Below are 21,208 nucleotides of genomic sequence, written 5' to 3'. Positions count from 1 at the left end.
CCCCCCAAAAAAAAAACCAAAAATACTCACTTGGCCTCTTTCTCATGCTCCTGACAAACATCAACGATCTGCAGAATGTTATGATTAGCAGACAGCGAAAGTGACCCAATATTCAGTTGTGTGTAATCAGTGAGATACTCCTCAGCAAGATTTCTGACCTCCTTGGGCCAAGTGGCTGACCACATGAGTACCTGCCTATCAGGCCTAATCTGTTCAATGATCTTCCTGATCTGTGGCTCGAATCCCATATCCAGCATGCGATCAGCCTCGTCGAGAACGAGATAAGTGCACCTCCTGAGATTGGTGGTGCCACGTTCGAGGAAGTCAATGAGACGTCCAGGTGTGGCAATGACAATTTCCACCCCTCGTTCGAGGTCTCGTGCCTGTCCACCCTTGGGTGCACCACCAAAGATGCAGGTGTTCCTGACATAAGAGAGCGATCCAAAGTCCTGTGCAACAGTCTGAATCTGCTGAGCTAGCTCCCTAGTGGGTGCAAGGACCAGAGCAATGGGCCCATCTCCACGATTGAGTGGCTGTTGGCTGTTGATGTGAACAATAGCTGGAAGAATGTACCCCAGAGTCTTTCCAGATCCTGTCTGCGCAATTCCAACCATATTGCCCCCTGACATGGCAATGGGCCATCCTTGAGCCTGAATAGCCGTTGGCTCTGAAAATCCCTGCTTCCTTATCCCCTGCATCACGTAGTCAGGGAAATTGCCCTCCTCGAAGTACTGAATTGGATTGGGAATCTTCTCGCCCTTCAGGGTTATCTGCTTCTCGCCACGATAAGCCTCGACCTCACGGGGATGTCTGTTGGCAACATCTGCGTGGGGCACGTAGAACTCCTTCTTGAAAGGCTTGAGATTCTCGTAATCCCAATTTGGCTTACGAAGATTGCCTCCAGCACCTCCACTTCTGCCTCCCTTCATGTTTCCGCCACGATTTCCAAACCGATTGTTGGAGCCGGCGTTACCACCGCGGCTGCCACCGAATCTATTTCCACCACCACCACCACCACCACCACCACCACCGCCGCCATAACTGTTGCGGGGGGGACCGCCACGCTGACCTCCGCCTCCACCCGCGCGGTAACCGCCACCAGCACCTCCACCGGATGAACCTCCGTAAGTCCTGGAGATTGAGAATGCAGTTGTGATTATTGAGGGGTTGAGGGGGCTTGGGNACCACCACCACCGCCGCCATAACTGTTGCGGGGGGGACCGCCACGCTGACCTCCGCCTCCACCCGCGCGGTAACCGCCACCAGCACCTCCACCGGATGAACCTCCGTAAGTCCTGGAGATTGAGAATGCAGTTGTGATTATTGAGGGGTTGAGGGGGCCTGGGAAATTCATATCGAGAGCTTTGGGGTATTGATTTTGGGGGCAGGGAGTTGTTGGAGGGAGGAGTGGTGGGGGGGCTGATATCGATTTTTGTGGGGTAAACACGGGGGAGGGGCTCTAGTAGTGAAGCGGCGAAACGTCAGCAGTGAAGAATATAAGTTTGGTACAGACCGCACTATTGATTCAACCATTTTCAATCATCAAATTTGTCAATTAGCGTGAGAAAAATTTGAACAAAATCATGAATATGCAGTGTCATTCAAATTACATTTTGCACAGAATTATAATTTTTTTAAACATTCGTTGTTTATAAATAAATAATTGAAATTGTTTAATCTTTCGGAAACCTCATTTTTTAGGCATGGAATCGATTTCTAGGAAAATGCTGAATATGAACAAATTTGTTACGATTCCGAACAAATAATTTTTATGGTGGAAAATTGATTGTTTATAAATTATTTAGAAAAAATGCTCGTAATTAAAAAAAAATGCAATTTTTTAATTATTTCATCAATCTTTCTCCAAAAGTAAACTTTCTAATTCTTTTTTCAGATTTTTAAAATGTTTTCTAACGGTAAAATATCGAGATTCAAATTCAGACCTGCAAAATTTGTAAAATGTCCGGAAACTTGGGGTCAAATGGGGCTCAAATGAAAGCTCTCATGTTCGACTACAAAAGTAGAAAAGCATTTCACTGGAGAAAAATAGCCAAAGTACTTGGATATCCTCATGTGGCTATGTAACTTGGACGGCTGTTACCTTCAGAGTAGAAAATTTCAATACAATTTTTTTGTAGGGTGAACCGATCATTTTTGAAAAATCAAATTCTTAAGGTCACTTTTGAAATATTGAGTTCTGGGTCCGCCCGAACTCGGTTTTTTCATCTTATGAGAAAGCGGTTCTTACGATAATCTTAAGAAACTAATCCGTGATAGATTGATGAATTCCGAATACGCTGAACTTTTTGGAAAATTTTGTACTACATAGTTTCAACTCTACAATATGGAAATTTCGTGAAAGCATTTTTTATTTAATTCAAAAACTTAATTAACAAATATTTTATTTTATTCAAACAGTTATTGTTGCCTGCATCAACAACACATGAGAATAGAAAAACTCAAGAACTTATGATAATTAAATAAAGTAAGTTATTTAGAATTTTTTCCAGAAATCCATAGAAATTAACTTTTGGGTGCGATTGTGTTGGAATATACCTCAAGACTCACAATTTTGCACGCCTTTTGAATTAGTGCGTGTACAGAAAAATATTCTATATTATATTATAATATAATAATAATAATAATTATATTAATATGATAGAAGATAATAATGTATTATATTATTGTTATTATATTGTAATAATAATATATTTGGGGAAATGATATCGAGTTGTGGGATATTGATTTAAGGAGAAGTGGAGGGGGTGTGGAACTAGGGTTAGATTGATATAGATTTTTTCAGAAAAAAAAATAAATGTCTAGTAAATATGAAAATGGGAAAAATTTCCCCGAAAATGTCGTGGCTCTAAAATAAAGTCTACAAATTTTTCAAGAAAAATATTTGTTGCGAACTTTGAGAGACGAGATCCAGACGTAAATGTGTGGACACCGAAGGCATATAGTTCGTAAAATTGTTCTACCTCCCACAAGCATTCATGCTCTGTCGATGTAACAAAACAGAGGCATGCCAAAATGAGAGGAAAATGTTTCAGTGTTTCAAGAGCGATTTCAAGACAAATACAATAGTGTAAACAGGTCAATTACTGAATGATTTCGATTTCTATTAAATATTGGGTAAATAATAAAATGAGAATTGTACTGACAATTTCCTCAATTCTAATTTTGATCAATCAGAGTGCGGTATTCGGAGTCACGTGACGCGTTTCACACTGATAATTTCCCCGGCTGCAGGGAAATTATCAGACTGATAATTTTCCTGTAGCCTGTCAATTGTTTTCTACGAATTCGATAGATATTTCTCACATTTTGGTGAAATGTGTCCCGTAACCCCGAAATTGTCCTCCGAATACCCCTCGACCTTCAAAATTCATCGGATATTTCCCTCAAGTTTTCCTGCATATCAACGATCGGAATCAGTTTTGCTGTAAAATAGCTCGCGCTGCGCGCTCGAGATTTTAGTCTGAAGAACTGATCCCTCTCGTTGCTATGCAACAAAACATTCGGGAAGTATTCGATAATTTTCAAGGTCTTGGGGTATTATAGCTGATTATTTCACCTTTCCATAATATTAGTCGTACTAGCGCCGCCGCGGCCGCGAAGTTGATGCCCTTCCGTTATGCTTTTTTCCATTTCTTCCATTCATTTCGTTCTTTTCCAAAGATTAATTATTCATCATTATTCTTATTGTGTTGAGATTGATGGAACCAATGCATGTTATTTCTTCACATGTTCAATTTCAATATTTCAATAAGTGATTTTTCTTTTTTTTTCTATGAAATTCGAAGATTTTGTAGAATTGTCAGGAAAATTTCGAAGAATTTCTCGATTTTTTATCAATTATTTTCTCCTCCCTTATTGCAGTCAATACTTAGAAAGAGGTTCATTGCTTTCTTGAATTTCTATTTTGAATTCTTTGAAATGTTTTGAATGTTTTGAAATCCGCGCCCTTTTCCCTACCAATTGGTCATGAAAATGGATCTTCATAGTTCCCATTTGAGTTCCGAATCCGACTTTTGGAGTATCGATTTTCATTCGAGTGCTTATTCGACATTTTGGTGCCTCTCTCTTATTATATAAAAAAGTTCCTAATATTCGTTCCTTGTTCTTTATTATTTTTCCATTGCGTGCCCAGCTTCAATCATCGGTTTCATCCCCTCCATGCGCCCGAGCGTTGCGACACATGCGAATCGACTTTTCATACAATCGATTCTCATTCGAGTATTCATTCGAGATTTTTTCGCCTCTCTATTACTATATAGGATATATATTATATAGGAAATTATATAGGATATAATCGAGTATAATGTGATAAATTATTTGTTCAATCATCACCATTTAATAAATAAAAAAAATACGGCCCAGTCGTCCAGAAATTAGGGGTTTCAGCTACATTCAACTATTTCTCAATTTAATTAGGGGTGGTTGGGGTAAAACGGACACTTGACTTTTTGTTCAAAGTTAATGAGGGGTTGAAATGTTGATAAAATTTAATAATTTTTTTTTTTAATACAAAGAGCAATTCTTTCCCTTTGTGACGAGCCTAAACTGAGCTCAATTGATACATTTGTTTGAGTTATGAATAATTTTAAAAAAGTCTAGTGTCCATTTTACCCCACCCCAATAGGGGAATATTCTGGTTTATTTCAAATTCAAAATTTTTTTCTGCAAATGATGGCTTCCATATCTGCAAGGTTTTAACCTTCTTGAAGATGTGGATGCCATCATATCCCCATTTATGTGATTCTTTTGTTTTAGATCCCACCACGAAAATTGAATTTCCCTCAATACAAAATATCAAATGTTAAAAAAAACGAAGGAATTCCTATTTAGAAATTCGATGTTCTCCCAACCGTCCAGCATTGCCCTGTTCACTCAACTCATTGTCAGTGGCACGAATAATTTTTTTCTTTCCTTTCACAAGCGATTCGTCACGCAACCTGATTCGATAAAACAACGCCTGCGATATAACGCGTAATGGCGTCGTAAATTTCTCAGAAAGGAAGCGAGGCATCCTGACGCTTTCCTTTCCCAGTCTGGATCGTATTTACCAACCACATTCCCACGAATCCGACGAAAAATGTTTCTCCATGCGATGAACAATTGAAATAATTGGAATTTAATTATTCTTTAATTTGTACTCACATAATTGCGGATGGGATGTACTGCTTTTCAGTCCCTGAACTCAGAGTTGATGGACGAATTTGAGCTGTTGAATAGCGGCAAAGGTGACTGAAATCATCCCAAGACAAATAATAAACGTCAATTCAACGATTGGGGCCTCATTCGACGGGGATCAGCGCAAAAATTGGAGGAATAACGGGCGAAATTTGTGACGAAATAATCGGAAGAACAAGATGGACACAACTTACCCGTGCCGCTGTTAGGGACGGAAAGAACGTTGCTGGGTGATGCCGGAAGTCAGTCGATTCAGAGGGCGAGGGTGGGGGAAGGAAAAGGTGAGGGGGCCGACGCCCATTGGCTGCCGCTGACGTTCACGCAGGCAACACGCGCTCGAGTAATGATTTTTCCTGAAAGCCTTCATCCTCACGGATGGCGAGGACACTGCGCATGCGTAGGGCCAGCAAACGTCGGAACTACGATTGCTAGATTGTTGAAATGTTGATTATTTTTGGGGAAAATTGTTGAGTCGATTTTTGAAATTCGGGAAATGAATTTTGGACGGATTTTTGGGAGGCGTTGGGAGGTTTTTTTGAGCTGTTGGGGCAGTTGGGGTTTTGATGTCGGAGTCTTCACTGTTGCCATGTTGAGTCTGGGGCGCGCGCTGACATTCGAATTTTCTAGAAAGCTCGGGGGGTTCGACCTGTAAGGACTTGGGATCGATATGAGACTTGATATGATATTCTGCCTTCGTTTGTCCCGCAGACGCTTAAAATATTGAAAACAGTCCAGGGCCTCTAATTTTTGTTTTTTTTTTTAATTTTTGAAAACTCGTGTGATAACAACTACGAATTAGTTTTTTGAAATTTGACTCCTACACAGCTAATTTCGTTTTGTTTAATAAGAAAATATGCGCCATTCATGTAAAACAGGCAGAAAGATTATCCTTAAGGATGTTCGACACCCTTTTAGCCAAAATTGACGTTGTTTTCATTTTTCTCGCAAATTATCGAAGGGAGTGACGTGACAAAATATAACGATTTTGTGGTTTGTCATTCTTTAATGGCTCACGAAGTTGCGTAGTGGTGCGATAATTTTCATGCGTTTTTTCTACAGTTTTGTGATTCTTTTTAAAAGTTTAGAGAAAACGCAGGAAAATGTTCGCACCACCTTAAAATTTCGTCAGTCATTAAATAATGACAAAACGCAAAAACGTTATATTTTTTCACGTCAATTCCATCATAAGTTTGCCAGAAAAATTTAAAAAAACGTGAATTTTGGCAGAAAGGGTGTAGAACATCCTTAAAGTATTAAAAATATATTCTCGATTCATTTTGGAATATTTTTCGGGCTATTTTACATAAATGGTGCAATTTTAAATTAAAATAATAACGAAATTAGTTGTGTAGAACTTCAAAAAAATAATTCGTGATTGTTATTGCACATATTTTTTCCACAACTTTGAAAAAAAAACCTCTGTAGCTCAAAAATTGGAGGCCCTGGACTATTTTTAAAATTTTGAGCGTTTGCGAGGTAAACGAACAATAAACATTAGCAATAAATTCTCGGTCCTCACGGGTGGCGAGGGACACTGCGCATGCCCGAGGTCAGCAAACGTCCGAATTACGATTGCTAGATTGTTGAAATGTTGATTATTTTTGGGGAAAATTGTTGAGTCGATTTTTGAAATTCGGGAAATGAATTTTGGAGGGATTTTTGGGAGGCGTTGGGAGGTTTTTTTGAGTTGTTGGGGCAGTTGGGGTTTCGATGTCAGTCTCCACTGTTGTCATGTTGAGACTGGGGCGCGCTGACATTCGAATTTTCTAGAAAGCTCGGGGGGGTCGACCACTGTAAGGACTTGGGATCGATATGAGACTTGATGTGATATTCTGCCTTCTAAATTCCGGATGTGGCGGAGGCAAATGCGCAGTTTGATTATTCTTCTCTTTTTCCGCATTTTATTTTACCTGATAAATGAGAAAATTCTTCAAGGGGAGACTACTATGAGTTTTAAAAGTCATGACATAATGGAGTGAGATCTCTCATGTATTAAAGATGGATTATATATGTCCAAAATCGAATAGTTAATGCAAAAAAAAATTGTTTATTGTTCGTTAGCCCCGTAGACGCTTAAGGTATTGAAAATAGGCCAGGGCGTCCAATTTTTCAGCTACGGAGGAAGATTTATGAAATCTAAAATTTGCAATTTTTCAAAATTACCAGCATTTTCTATAAATAATTGATGAACAATCAATTTTCCACAATAAAAATCATTCGTTCGGAATCGTAAAAAATTTATGCATATTCAGAATCCTACCATAAATCGATCCAATGCCTAAAAATAAAGTTTCCGAAAGTTTAAACAATTTCAATTATTTATTTACAAACAACGAATGTTTTAAAAATCATAATTCTGTAAAAAATGTCATTTTGATGACGCTGAATATTCATGATTAAAAAAAAATTCTCGCGCAATTTAATTGGCAATTTGATGATCGAAAATCCTGTAAAAAATACTTGGATATTCTTAAATAATTTGTATTAGATATTTTTTATTTAAAAAACCCGCCGTAAAGCTGCAGAGTTCATCAGTAGAATCGGCCAAAATCAATACAATTTTCAATAAAATCCAACGGAATTTTTCATGAAATTAGGGAACAGACAGGAGTATTAAATAACATAAATCCGATAAAGGTGCAATATGATTTTTCTTTATTTTATTCTCTATTCATAATACTGTATAACATACAAGAAATGCACTTTAGTGAAACCTACAGAAGAGAATCTGAATGTAGAGCAGTAATTTACCCATTTTGAAAATTACATTTTTTCTGTTACTTTTTCTCTTAAAAATTTTCTCCATGTTTAAATCAAATAATTATTCACCATTTTTATCATCAATCAAATATTATTCCTCTTCACATTCCTGGGGCCTTGTCGTAATTAACGAGTTTGTCTCCCTTTTATTTCTTTTAATCATACTTAAATCTTTGTTTCGTATTTTTCTTTAACCTCGAACGAAAAAAAAAACTTTTAATGACAGAAGGCGTTAACGAGACTACTTAAGGGGTTGCTCCTCCATCACATTTTTCAGGACTTTCTATCAACTTTAATTATTCATCATTTATTTTTCATTATCTCTCGTGAGAAATATTGGAGCAGTATGATATTTAATATCACTGTTATTAATCATTTTAATTAAATTCTCCCAAATAATGTCATGGTCAGAAAATAAATACGATTTTTTTCTCTATGTTTCATTAATTTTCATTAAATCCATTTTCCCCCACTTCCACTTTACCCTCATTTTTTAAATGTTAATTATTTTCTCATATCAACTGTAAAAACTATTCAATTGGAATAAACACTCGGCTAACGACCAGGGAACGGCTTCTTGGTACTCTCTCATTTTTCATCAATATGTTTTCTTTTTTTCAATAGTTTCAGTTAATATCACAAACTAGTATATCAATTATAAAACTTATACAAGCCTGCTAACTTCGCCCAATTATATTTCCTCCCATTGTTCGCGTTTTTCCCTACAATATCACTTTGTAAAAAAATCATTTCCCCCCCTCTGATGAACGAATAGTTACGTCTCTGCTTTATCTATCGCAATAACCCCCGTGTCAGTGATAAAGTAGTCCGTATTTATGATTTTGACTAGACTCTAGGATATTTTTTCCATCGATAAATGCGTTAATTAAAAAAAAAAAGTGTACCTGAATAAATTAATTGTGTCTATACTTGAGGAGTAAAAACGCCTCTCGATCAACATTTCCACTAATTATGATCTTTAATTATTTGTTTTATCAACAATTAGCCGGCGTGTCACATTCTCGAGAAAGGTAGGTGTTCATCACACAAAACTAACACGTTCATTTACTTTTTTCCAAAATTTTCTCATTACTCTATTCGAAAAACAGTGGAAAACGTGGAAAGTCAATTTTGAAATTTTTGGTAATTGTCGATTTACCTCGGCAACGAGTGGTTTTAGGAGGAAAAGTCACAAGATCTTTTTTGTAAAGAATTAAATTTCCGACGAAAAATGTCTCTTCACGTTTTACTCTAAAGCCACTCGTTCTCCAGATAATTCAAATTAACAGTGTGAAAATTTTGATTTTCACGTTTCACTCCTGAATTCAGGGATGACTTCAACAATTTCGTAATTTCATGAAAAAAAAAAAATGAATACGGAATTAACGCAACTGGGAATTAGCCGTTCCCACTCATCGGACGGCATTTTAGTACGATTCAATATAAAATATATCCCTCAGCACAATCAATGAATATACAAAATGTGTGTTATTATCGTTTTATCGACATTTCAACGCATGACGAAATAAACAAACGTTTTTTTCTCGGTTGTACCCGACAAAAATTCCAAATACACATTAAACGTTTATTCATTATTTTTCTCGTACTCCTGTATAAATTGGCGAAAGATCAGTCTTGTATAAAAAGGAGATTGTTTCAACATTTACCGTATGCACATTGACGATTTACAATTAATAAGAAAAAGAAAAAAAAGACACGTTTTAGTACGCAATATCACAGCGCTCAGTTATAATCAAGGTACTAGAAGTTCATAGTTCACCTCGTTTTTAGACATTTTGTTTTAATTAATCTAAAAAAATTTCGCCTCTCTCTCTCTTAACTCATTTGAATACCATATTCAATTATTTCTGAGTCGCGTGACGACGTAAATTAATTTTTTATCGATTGCAGGGTTCAATTTGATGACGAGAATGAAAGGAAATGTAAAATAGGACAGAATAAGAGTGCAACCACTTCGAGGTTTTTATTCCACAGAAAAGAGGAGGATCTTTGTTAATTCTGGAATTATCTCGGAAACTGCTGACATTAGGGAGAAATGTTATGGGACATTTTTTGTGGGGAATTGAATTTCCAACAAAAAATGTTCTCTGACATTTTCCCCTAAACCCACTCGTTAACGAGATAACTGAGAATTTTGAAAGATGAAATTTTCAGGTTTCTCAAATTTCCTGTAGAATCTTCAATGTTTTGATTCTCGTGATTAAAAAGATAAATATGCACTGGCGTTTAAACACTCTTCAACAAAACTCCCTATTGATAATATTGTTTATGTATATATACGTTATTTATTTACATAAATGGCAATTCTCGATTGATAAAAAGCACGCCTATCTTTCTCATCAATTGGCGACACGTTTTATTCATTTATAATTTTCACATTAAAAAATTTGTTCATCTCATTAATTAAATTTCTCATGCTACCTATTTTGTTCAAATGTGCGTGTGTCTCTTGCAGATGAAAAGAGTGTCTGATTTTAATTTGTTAACGAGCTTAAAAACCCTGACAAATTGGCAATTAGCATCGGACAAATGCCATTCCTCTCATCAATCACTGTATTCAATTAGTTTTTCTCTCTATTTTTTTTTTTCAAAAAAATAATTCAACTATTTCCTAACAATATTTACCTAACAGTCGGAGTTTGTTTTTCACAGTAAAGAGTATCAGTTAGCAGAGATCTCGTCGTTGCCCCGTTTATTCATAACTTTTGTCCACTACATTTTATTTATTTTTTCATTTAATTATTTTCATTGTAAATTAATTGATTCATTTGAATAATTCAACCATAAAAATCCCCTTCATATTTTTTTTCCTCAATTGGACCAATCAGTTGGGAGACTCACAAAACTGCCGTTCTCTCATCTCAATTTATTAATCCTTGTTATTTTTTTTTAATGACTTTTTATTCACTTGTTCAAGTCCCAAGTACGATGGAGCAAATTCATCGACTCTTTATTTTGTTTTAAACATGATATGGTATACCACATATATAAAAATGAGGCGAGATAAGTTTTTGTTTTCACATTTTTCCCCCCCTATTTTTAAATCCAATGTCGCGCATTAGAATTTAAATTTCTCATTTTTCTCCATAACTTTTTTTTTATTGTAGTTATCTCTCAGTGTTTTTTTTTCTATGCGCTACATTTTACATATCACAGAACTACGCGTTTACCCTCCGTTGTTATTAATTAATTAACGTTAATTAAGACGACGAAAGGCATACGCTAATGTACGGGAGCCTCCAGCTTTCCTTAAACCCTCAGTTTCCACTCTCCTTCCACCCACTTTCTCCTGAACGTTTTTTTCATCATTATTCAGAGAAAAAAAAAATTAATGAAATTTCTCATCGTCCGTCGATTTTACTTCGCGCGAATAAATTCAATGATTTATCATTAAAAGTGGCAAAATTATAAAATCATCTGGTATCATCTGTTCTCACATTTTTACCTGAGATTCAAATGTGTGCGTTTTCCCTTCATTTTAATTAATACATTATATTTATTCTGTTTGTTTCTTTAATTTAATTTATTTAAGACAAGAAGCTCGATCAGACGTGAGATGCGGATTGCGGAGGGCCGCAGAAAATATACACATGCAAAAAAAAACATTAGTTAAATACCGTTGGTCTCGGAGATCCTCGTTATGATAAGGCATTTGTTATCATTTATTTTGTGGTTTTGTTTCTCTCTTCTCTCTCATTTGTCCCTATTAAATATTAAATTAAAGCGCAGCGCCCGGCCGCTCAATAGCCGAAACAGCTAATTTTCTGTACTTCAAATGAGAAAAAAAGATCCATGAAAAACTGGTCATTACTAACACGAGCCATTTGAGACAGAGAAAAACGTAAATCGTAGGATTATTTAGTTTAATAGATTGCGCAAAGACGCCTAGTTTCGTAGTTATCTAAACACGGATTGGACAATTATCTTCACATTTCTCCTCCTACCGGTTCGTTTCTAATGATAATACATTAAAAATGAAAAAGAAAAAAAACATTGACAACCTAGGAGTCGTATTCAATTAAACTATCACATGAATGAAAGAAAAAAAGGATTATGGGATGAGAAATAGATTAATTTAGACGAATTTGAGAAAGAAAGAGAACTAAAAACAGGTACAATTAGGGAACTTTAGATTCTTTTTTTTTCTTCATTAATATTAAATATTTTCGGCCCACTCGATGCACGTGCCTGCACTTTGTGAGGGCCACTCGGTGGCCATTTGCATAAAATATAACATTTTCATGTTTTTTTTTCGCAATTTGTTGGTCTAACAACAAATTATTTTTAGTCTCTTCGCCTTGTGACATCTTTTTTTTTATCATTTTAACTTCATACAAAAATAAGGTACCGAGCTTTGCTATTGGTTTGCACAGCCATGCGGACTATGCGCCCATTTGAAACCCATTTATTGAAATTTCAATTAATTATTTCATTGGTTTTTTTCATTTATTTTGGAAATTATCGAGACACATCCAGTCTCGTCGCAATTAACCAACAGATTTTTCCAACTGTTTGGCTTTATTTTAAATTCTGTTTTGACTTCTTTGGGCGCAATGGGCTCTTTACTTACTTTTTTATGCAAAAGGCCTTAACGTTTTTTTTTTAATTTAATTTTTCATTAATTGTCTACTTGTTTCGTAGAGCGTCTTCAGCAGTGTTTTTCCCTTTATTCACGCAAAAAGTGTCTTCTCCATTTATTATTCTCTCTTAAATTTTTTTCTCATTTTCCCATTAAATTAAATTATAAATTATGAATTATCCTAACCCACCCCCCTTCTATACGTTTCGTGCATTTCAGAAAAGCATACAGATAGTTGTACATAATGATTACTTTGCAAAGAGATTACTATTCAATTAGCATTAAATGTAATTTTTTTTTTAATCTGACCAACATTTCAATTATACTCGTGGCCATATTTTAATCGATAATTATTTTATCTTCTCGTGTTTTATCATTTTCAATTATTAATATATTCTTCATTATACCAGTTGCTATTTTCATCGAGCTATTATCTACGTCAAAGACTCGACTGGAATGTGCCTCAAATTATTGGCGCATTATTCATTAACATTTTTCCCCCCATTTTATCAAATCCTCCCCAGCTCGATTAATCATAAATTGTACTCGAGAAATATGCTGTGCAATTTACCATGACAAAAGCCAAAAATACGAAAAAACAAAATCGATGATAAATTTCGCCAATGTCTCGCACCATTCCAGACAAAATAGCAGAAAAAAAATGAACCAAAAAAAGAAACGAGGAAAACTAAAACTATATGAGAATAATTCCTATCAATTACTGGACGAAACAGAAAAGAAAATTTGTAGTTCGTATATCTATCTATCCACGAACACTGAAAGAAAAATTCTCCAATTTCCATCAATAATATTTTTCAATGTGAAAATTGTTAATACGATTACACATATACGATATCAATACCTTGAATTTACCTCCTCTGACCCCAGAACAAAAAAATAAGACCCAAAAACCCCGATTTATTAATTTACCTCGATACCAGGATCATCTCACTGTTGAACAGGTGTTGGTGGATAAGGATATCCATAAGGTGGAACAGCCTGGAACTGTCCATAGCTCATGGACTGATAAGCACAGGCATTGGCAGTTGGTGGTGGTCTGTTAGTCTGGAAGAATTTGTTGTTAACAATACTCTGAATTCCAGAATCAGCATGTCCACCAGATGGCATGATGAATGGTGGTGGCATTGAGTACAGTCCCTGTCCATTCTGATTGCCAGGTGTTGGATAGCCATTCTGCCTTGGTGCTGAGTTCATACGACTGCCCTGATAGCCATTCGGACGATTCTGGTACCTCTGCTGTCCCTGATTACCCTGATAATTTGGATTGTTGCCATTCTGGTAGCCATTCTGATGGTATCCATTGTTCTGTCGTTGTTGTCCCTGATAATTATTCTGATAGCCCTGTACATTCCTCGGGACATAGCCATGCTGCCTGGGTATCATCTGTCGATCCTGTCCATTCTGCTGGTGATGCTGATAACTATTGCTATGATTATTATGCCATGTATTGCCAGTTGGACTGGAATTGCTCCTTGGGCTTGAGCTGTTCTCCTTGTTTGAGGGGCGAGCTGTGTTCCAGCGTTGACGTCCTTTGCCGAAATTACCCCTCTGGGAATTGGCCAAATCAGCCAGCTGAGGATTGATGACTTGTCCAGCCTCTTCGAGAACAGAAATCAGCTCCTTCGCCTGACGTGCGTTATTCGGGGTGAAGTAGGCGTAAGCTGTTCCAGCAGCCTGACAACGTCCAGTCCTCCCAATCCTGTGGATGTAGTCCTCTGAGCTGTTCGGATAATCAAAGTTAACGACGTACTTGACGTCCTCAACGTCGAGACCACGAGCTGCCACATCAGTGGCCACGAGAATCGAAGTCTTTCCATTTCTAAATTCTGACAGAACGAAGTCACGTTCTGGCTGGGATTTGTCACCGTGAATGGCAATGGCAGACCATCCCTCACGTTTTATGGCCTTAGTTATGTCGTCCACCTTCTTCTTGGTCTCGACAAAAATGATGGTCTTGTTGCCTCGTTCGCAGCCAATCTCACGGAGTAGTCCAGCGAGTTTGGACTCCTTCTCGTGCTCCTGACATATCTCGATGATCTGACGAATGTTGTGGTTGGCAGCGAGGGTAAGGGATCCAATGTTGATCTGGATGTAGTCGCTGAGGAAGTCCTCGGCAAGTGCTTGAACCTCTTTTGGCCACGTTGCAGACCACATGAGGACCTGACGGTCGGGGCGAATTTGCTCGATGATCTTTCTTATCTGGGGCTCGAAGCCCATGTCCAGCATGCGATCGGCCTCGTCCAATACCAAGTAAGTACATCTGCGCAGGTTTGTCGTTCCCTTCTCGAGGAAATCAATGAGTCTTCCTGGTGTTGCAATGCAGATCTCGACACCTCGCTCGAGGTCACGGGCCTGGGGACCCTTTGGGGAGCCACCGAAAATGCACGTGTTGCGAATGTGCGAGGTTGTGCCGAAATCACGTGCCACACTTTGGATCTGTTGGGCGAGCTCTCGAGTGGGAGCCAGGACCAGGACTATGGGGCCCTCTCCGCGAGTGAGACGGGGCTGATGGTTTATGTGAACTGTTGCGGGGAGAATGTAGGCTAGGGTCTTCCCTGAGCCTGTTTGGGCAATGCCCACCATGTCACGTCCACTGAGGGCTATTGGCCAGCCTTGGGCCTGGATTGCTGTTGGCTCCTGGAATCCCTGCTTGTGAATTTCCTGCATCACGTAGTCCGGGAAGTTACTCTCCTCGAATGCCTGGATGGGGTAGGGGGTGTTGTTCCCTTTCACTGTGATTTCCTTGCCGATGTGGTACTGCGTCACCTCGTCTGGGGTGCGGCTTCTGATGTTGGCATGGGGCACGTAGAGGTTCTTCGTTATTTGGGGGAGAGCTCCCATGTCCCACGAGGGCTTCTTCAGGGAATCACCTGGGCACTTCTTCTGGTTTGGATTCTTTTTCATGTTGTAGGTGTTCTGGGACTGGGGGTTCGGCTGGTGAGCCTGCTGATGGTGCTGCTGGCTGTTCCAGTACGTCCCACCCACGCCCCTGTTGCCATACTCCCTGTTTTGCCGGGGTCTGTAACTAAGGGGTGAAGATCAGTTGGCTTAGGGGGCGAGTTGTTGGGGGACTGTTGGGGTGGAACTTCCTCTTGTTAGGGTGTTGAGGGAGAAACTGGGTATTAGTTATGTGAAGAAACTCCAGTTGAGTCGTTGAGTGGTACGAGGAAAAATAAATTGAAAAAGCCAAAAAAACTAATTTTTCTCATGAATTCTGACTTTGAATTTCTTCTTAAATTATTTTTTTCAAACACGTCACTCGTTTGACTAGGGTGTTTCGACATAACACGGAATTTCGGGCACGCAGAAACGTAAATTATTTATTGCAAAAGTTTGACACTGAAGATAATTTGCATGTTGGACATAAAATTGTTATTCGTTTTTTCTGATTTTTCGATTTTTTTATAGATTTTAATAGTTTCCCTAAATTAAAAAAACAATCTTTTTCCTAATCTCGAAAATTTGATTTTCTCATTAAACTCTATGTTTGCACTTCCAGATTAATTATTACCAATAATATTAGACTGCTGGTTGAACTCAACCAGAATGCTTCTATTCGTATTAAGGCCCGGGTGTACAATCTTTTGAATGTTATCTGGAATTTTTTAATCTTTTGTACTCCAAAATTATCAATTGAGTGGTACATCATGTAGAAATTCTCAAAAATTTCGATAGAATAACAAAAAAAATAGAAAAAATTCTGAAAAACTNGAAAAAATTCTGAACTTTTTCAAAGAGCGTTTTTAATTGAGATTCAGAATGAGTTGAAAAAAGTGGAAATTACAAATATCTGATTCGCTGTGGCAAATTATCTATTAGCTGTCATTTTCCATGGTGGATAACAAAACACTAACTCCTCATGGGAAGTGACAGCTATCTCAAATTTCAAAACAGTGGTATGTAGTCATCTGCCATTTTTATGTGATAAAAGTGTGATTAAAAAATTCTCCAAAATATTACAACTTTTTTCAAAGAGCCTTTTCCGTAATAAATGTCTCTGTGCAGTGTGGGAAAAGATTTACGAAATCAGTCTTCCCCCTGCATGATATTGGGTGACAGGCCGCCATTTGTCACCGTAAGACAGATACATTTATCAATTTCTTGTTATTCAACTTATTCTGAATATAAATTAAAAATTCTCTTTGAAAAAATTAACAATTTTTTCTACTTTTTTTTTATTATTCATTCATAATTTTTCAAAACTTCTGCATGATACAGGACTTAATTGACAGTTTCAGATGACGAAAGATAAAAAAAACATCGAGATAACGTTCGAAAGATAGTACACCCGGGCCTTAACTTTTCTTTAGAATTTATTTAAGAGGCAATGGAACTCACCATCGAAGTAGAAATTGGATTCCCAGTTTTGTCGTCGTTAGACGAGTATTTAGCAAAACCCAAATTCATACATCATCAATAATCTTGATATCTATAGTGTAAGAATGTGGGTTTTGCTGAATAGTCGTCTGACGATGAATAAACTTGGAATCGAGTTTCTACTCCGATGATAAGTTCCATTGCTTCTTAAGATTTTAATCTTCAAAATTCAAGTTATGCTTATACTACTTTAAACTCCAGTTGAGTTGTTGACTGTAACACGCCATTTCGGACACGCAGAACTCTAAATTATTTATTACAAATGTTTGACACTGACGATAATTTTCATATTGGGAATAGAGTGTTTATTCGTTTTTTCTGACTTTTCGAGTTTTTCTAGATTTTAATTTTCTCGCTACCCTTGAGAAGTTCGTTTAAAGACTGTGTTATTTTTGTACTTTTAGATTAATTAGTAGCAGTAATACTAGACTGCCAATTGAGCACAACCTCAACCAGAATCTTTCCTTTCGTATTAACTTTTGGGTAGAATTTATTTTAGTTTTTAATCTTCAAAATTCAAGTTGTCTATACTACTTTAAGGGGATTTAGAGGATGAGCTGTGACAAACTTTTTTGGCGAGCGAAATAAAAAATACAAGGTAAGGTCTATAAAGATTTCGTTATTTCTCTTTAGTTCTGAGTTATTCGCTTGGGAACAATGAGGAGATTTGTGTGAGGACTTTCCTGTGGAGCCAACTTGCAGTTGAAAAATGGGGGGTTCTCATAGTCTGAATATTTTACCTCTATTTAATTATAGATATTAAAAAAATTAAGTCTAAGGGAAATTCATCAAAACCAATTTCAATTCCTAATCTAAGAGTTTCAAACTTTCGTAAAAAAAATTGATAAAGGATGAAACTCCCTCAGCTATAAAAACATCTCATTTGCTCATAAATTCAATTGTCATAAATCTCGTATCACAAATATGACAATCAATTTCCTTAATGAATTATTATTCCTTCAAAAACATACAAATGAGAGAAAAAGAATAAATGTTCATGAATAAACAAAAAATGGGGAAAATCTCTCATGAAAGGAGTTCCAGAACAGTGAAAGAGTCATTCAATGTCAACTTCTAATCTAATAGTTTCGAGCGTTCATGAGGAAAAATTCATAAGAGACAAAACTGCTCCGGCTCTAGAAAAAATCTCGAGACATTTGCCCATAGAATTCAATCCTCGTCAATCCCATACCACAATCCTGATAAAAATTTTATTGCCTTACACTTATTAAAAAATCGTAAAAATAAAAAAATTAAAAAAATTGTGTATAACAAATAACAACTGTAAAAAATCCCTCACAAAGGAAAATACTCGTATACTTTTTTATACTCCCTTATCAGTGAGAAGGAGCATAAAAAATCAACTGCAATGTTCTCGAAATGACTAGAACGAGAAAAAAAATCAGTTTCAACTTCTGATCTAATAGTTTCCAGCGTTCACAAGAAAAAATTTACAAATGACAATTTGCCCATAAAATTCACATGACAACAATTTTATTGCCTTGCACTTATTCGAAAATTAAAAAAAATTTAATTGTTCATAACAAGTAACAATTGTAAAAAATCCCTCACAAAAGGAGAACTCCCCCACCAGTGGGGAGCCTAAAAAATCAATCGCAATGTTCTCGAAACGACTAGAACAAACGAGCAAAAAAAATCAAAAAATCAGTTTCAACTTCTAATCTAATAGTTTCCAACGTTTACGAGAGAAAATTTACAAAAGATAATTTGCCCGTAGAATTCCCATGACAACACTTTTATTCCCTTCCCCTTATTCGAGAATAAAAAAAAATTGAATTGTTTATAACAAATAACAATTGTAAAAAATCTCACAAAAGGAGAACTATTTCGCCTGTGACCCTAAAAAATCAGTCGCAATGTTCTCGAAACGACTAGAACAAGCGAACGAAAAAAATCAAAAAATCAGTTTCAACTTCTAATCTAATAGTTTCAAACGTCCGTGAGGAAACTCCATAGGAGTCACAAAATGGCCGGTATCGTAGTGCCACAAACGAGACGACTCGGGCCGGCCATGACGGTAAAAGTCTCTCTCTCTCTCTCTCTCACCAGAAAAAAATCCATTCCATCAATCCCCCACAAAAATTCACTCCCAAATACTCACGAAGTTTGATTGGAATATCCGTTGCCATACATGATTGTACAGCTGAGTTCGCCCTTTTGTCGTAAAAAATCCGCTCCACCTGTTCTTTCAACTTTAAATACCGAAGTCACAACGACGTTCGCTCTCTTGTGCCCAATCAAACCTGAGAACAATGAGTTATCATTTTCGTACCCCAATTGCCCTTTTCGTCTTGTTTTACGACGTGTGTCGTGCCATTATTCATGGAAAATATCGTCGAACAGGATAATGGTGGCATGAATTACCAATTATTTCATTGATGGGTGATGGTGATAGTGCGATAAAAGTGGAAACTTACCCTGAAAACCCGGTACAGAGACGACAATGGCTAACAGGCGCTGGGAAGACGGAAACGGGCGACTGGGCAAAACCTCGCTGTTCCTCGCTATCCCCTCTCCACGATCGCTCTCGCCGCGGGGGGGGAGCGTCACGTGACGGACGTGGACCAATGGGAAGGGCCTGTTTACTGCGACGTTGCACATTCCCGAGGCATCCCCCGGTGATAAGCCCTCCAATCACCGAGCTCACTCTAAAAATCGATTCTACCTCGCACCTCGCTCCTCGCTCCCCAGGTAATACCTTTTGTTTTTATCGCTGGGGTATGTGCGGCTTTGTGCGTTGTGTATGTACGAGCAGGCACGAGTTGGGTTTTAAATCTCTTCGGAGATTTCGAGGTGAATGATTGGCATGTGTTACTTTCGGGGTTTACACCGAATTCTTGGCGGATTTTTCTGGTTTTCAGAGGGGTTCGAGGGGGCTGCGGGTTTTAGTTGCGGAGGGACGGGGCATCAGCCTCTGCACGGACGAAAAAATTTAATAGAGAAACCTATCGAATTCGTTAGAAAATTCTATGGAATTTCTAGTGAACTGTTATGTTTTTGGCCGATTCTGTTGAAATGGTCAATAGAAAATATTCAGTAGAAAAAGGCAGAATTCAATTTTTTTATATAACTTATTGAGTATTTTAATAGAATTTCCTCGGCTCAAATTTTCTAAGTTTTTTCGCTTGATTTTCTTGATGAGAAGAAAAGAAAAATAGAATGAAAAAAAATTAAAAAATTCCGACATTCCGAATAGACCGAATTCTTGGCGGATTTTTCTGGTTTTCAGAGGCGATCGAGGGGGCTGCGGGTTTTAGTTGCCGAGGGACGAGGCATCAGCCTCTGCACGGACGAAAAAATTTCATAGAGAAACCTATCGAATTCGTTAAAAAATTCTATGGAATTTCTAGTGAACTAGTTCTGTTGAACTGTTCTGTTTTTGGCCGATTCTATTGAAATGGTCAATAGAAAATATTCAGTAGAAAAAGGCAGAATTCAATTTTTCTATATAGGGGAGGTTGGGGTAAAATGGACACTTGACTTTTTTTCAAATGTTAACAGCTTGAAATGTTGATGAAATTCAATAGTTTTTTTTTCAATGCAAAGAACATTTCTTTCCCTTTGTAATGAGCCTAAACTGAGCTCAATTGATGAATTTGTTTCTGAGTTATGAGTAATTTAAAAAAAGTCCAAAGTGTCCATTTTACCCCATCCTCCCCTAACTTATTGAGATATTTTAATAGAATTTCCTCGGCTCAAATTTTCCAAGTTTTTTCGTTTGATTTTCTTGATGAGAAGAAAAGAAAAATAGAATGAAAAAAATTTAGAAAATTCGAGTCGAGCAAATTCTATAGAAAATATATGAAAAGAGTAAGTTATACAGAAAAATCGAATTCTGTTGACTTTTTCTATTGAATGTTTTCTATTGAACATGTCAATAGAATCAACCAAAAACTAATAGAAATTCAATAGAATTTTCTAACGGATTCGACAGGTATTTCTAGTAAATTTTTTCGTGCGTGTGTTCACTGAATTTGAGGAAAATTTGAAGAATAGGAAATCATGTGTGGAAAAATTGAATAGAAAAACTTAGCGAATTCGCTAGAAAATTATATTGGAATTCTCTAGAAATTGTATTGGGATTTTATAAAAATTCTACGGAATTCTTGTTAACATTCTTTTTTTTTGCGCTGATTCTGAGATATTTGATAGAAAAAAGTCAATAGATTTCGATTCTTCTATATTGTCTTGAAATATAGAAAATATTCCCTTGGAATTTTTTGTACAAGAATA

At 37.0% G+C, this 21,208-nt stretch overlaps 2 protein-coding genes across 3 annotated transcripts in view; both read right to left on the bottom strand.

The window, feature by feature from the left end:
• Positions 1-5,493, bottom strand: part of LOC107037717 (ATP-dependent RNA helicase p62) — a 14,154-nt gene extending 8,661 nt beyond the window's left edge. Inside the window, exons 1-4 of the mRNA XM_015256410.1 lie at positions 5,391-5,493; positions 5,164-5,250; positions 1,195-1,295; positions 31-1,021 (exon numbers count right to left, since the gene is read on the bottom strand). Of these exons, the coding sequence (XP_015111896.1) occupies positions 31-1,021; positions 1,195-1,295; positions 5,164-5,165 (1,094 nt within the window). The 5' untranslated portion in view covers positions 5,166-5,250; positions 5,391-5,493. The remainder of the gene's footprint in view (positions 1-30; positions 1,022-1,194; positions 1,296-5,163; positions 5,251-5,390) is intronic.
• A 2,335-nt stretch (positions 5,494-7,828) lies between these two features.
• Positions 7,829-19,463, bottom strand: LOC107037711 (DEAD-box ATP-dependent RNA helicase 20). 2 transcript variants are annotated; one of them, XM_015256400.1, is made up of 3 exons: positions 19,393-19,463; positions 19,077-19,218; positions 7,829-15,602 (listed from the first exon to the last, which is right to left on the bottom strand). In XM_015256400.1, the coding sequence occupies exons 2-3, from the start codon at positions 19,106-19,108 to the stop codon at positions 13,505-13,507; spliced, it is 2,130 nt and encodes a 709-aa protein (XP_015111886.1). In that variant the 5' UTR covers positions 19,109-19,218; positions 19,393-19,463; the 3' UTR covers positions 7,829-13,504. The 2 variants fall into 2 exon arrangements, with proteins under 2 accessions (XP_015111886.1, XP_015111888.1); XM_015256402.1 differs by having other exon boundaries at positions 7,829-15,596.
• Between the last annotated feature and the right edge of the window lie 1,745 nt (positions 19,464-21,208).

This window comes from Diachasma alloeum, unplaced genomic scaffold (genome assembly GCF_001412515.2).
Source record: "Diachasma alloeum isolate Michigan unplaced genomic scaffold, Dall2.0 Dall_scaffold_00269, whole genome shotgun sequence".
Lineage (NCBI taxonomy): Eukaryota > Metazoa > Arthropoda > Insecta > Hymenoptera > Braconidae > Diachasma > Diachasma alloeum.
Note: the sequence above shows the minus strand (reverse complement) of the source record. Positions and strands in the feature narration are given on the sequence as shown.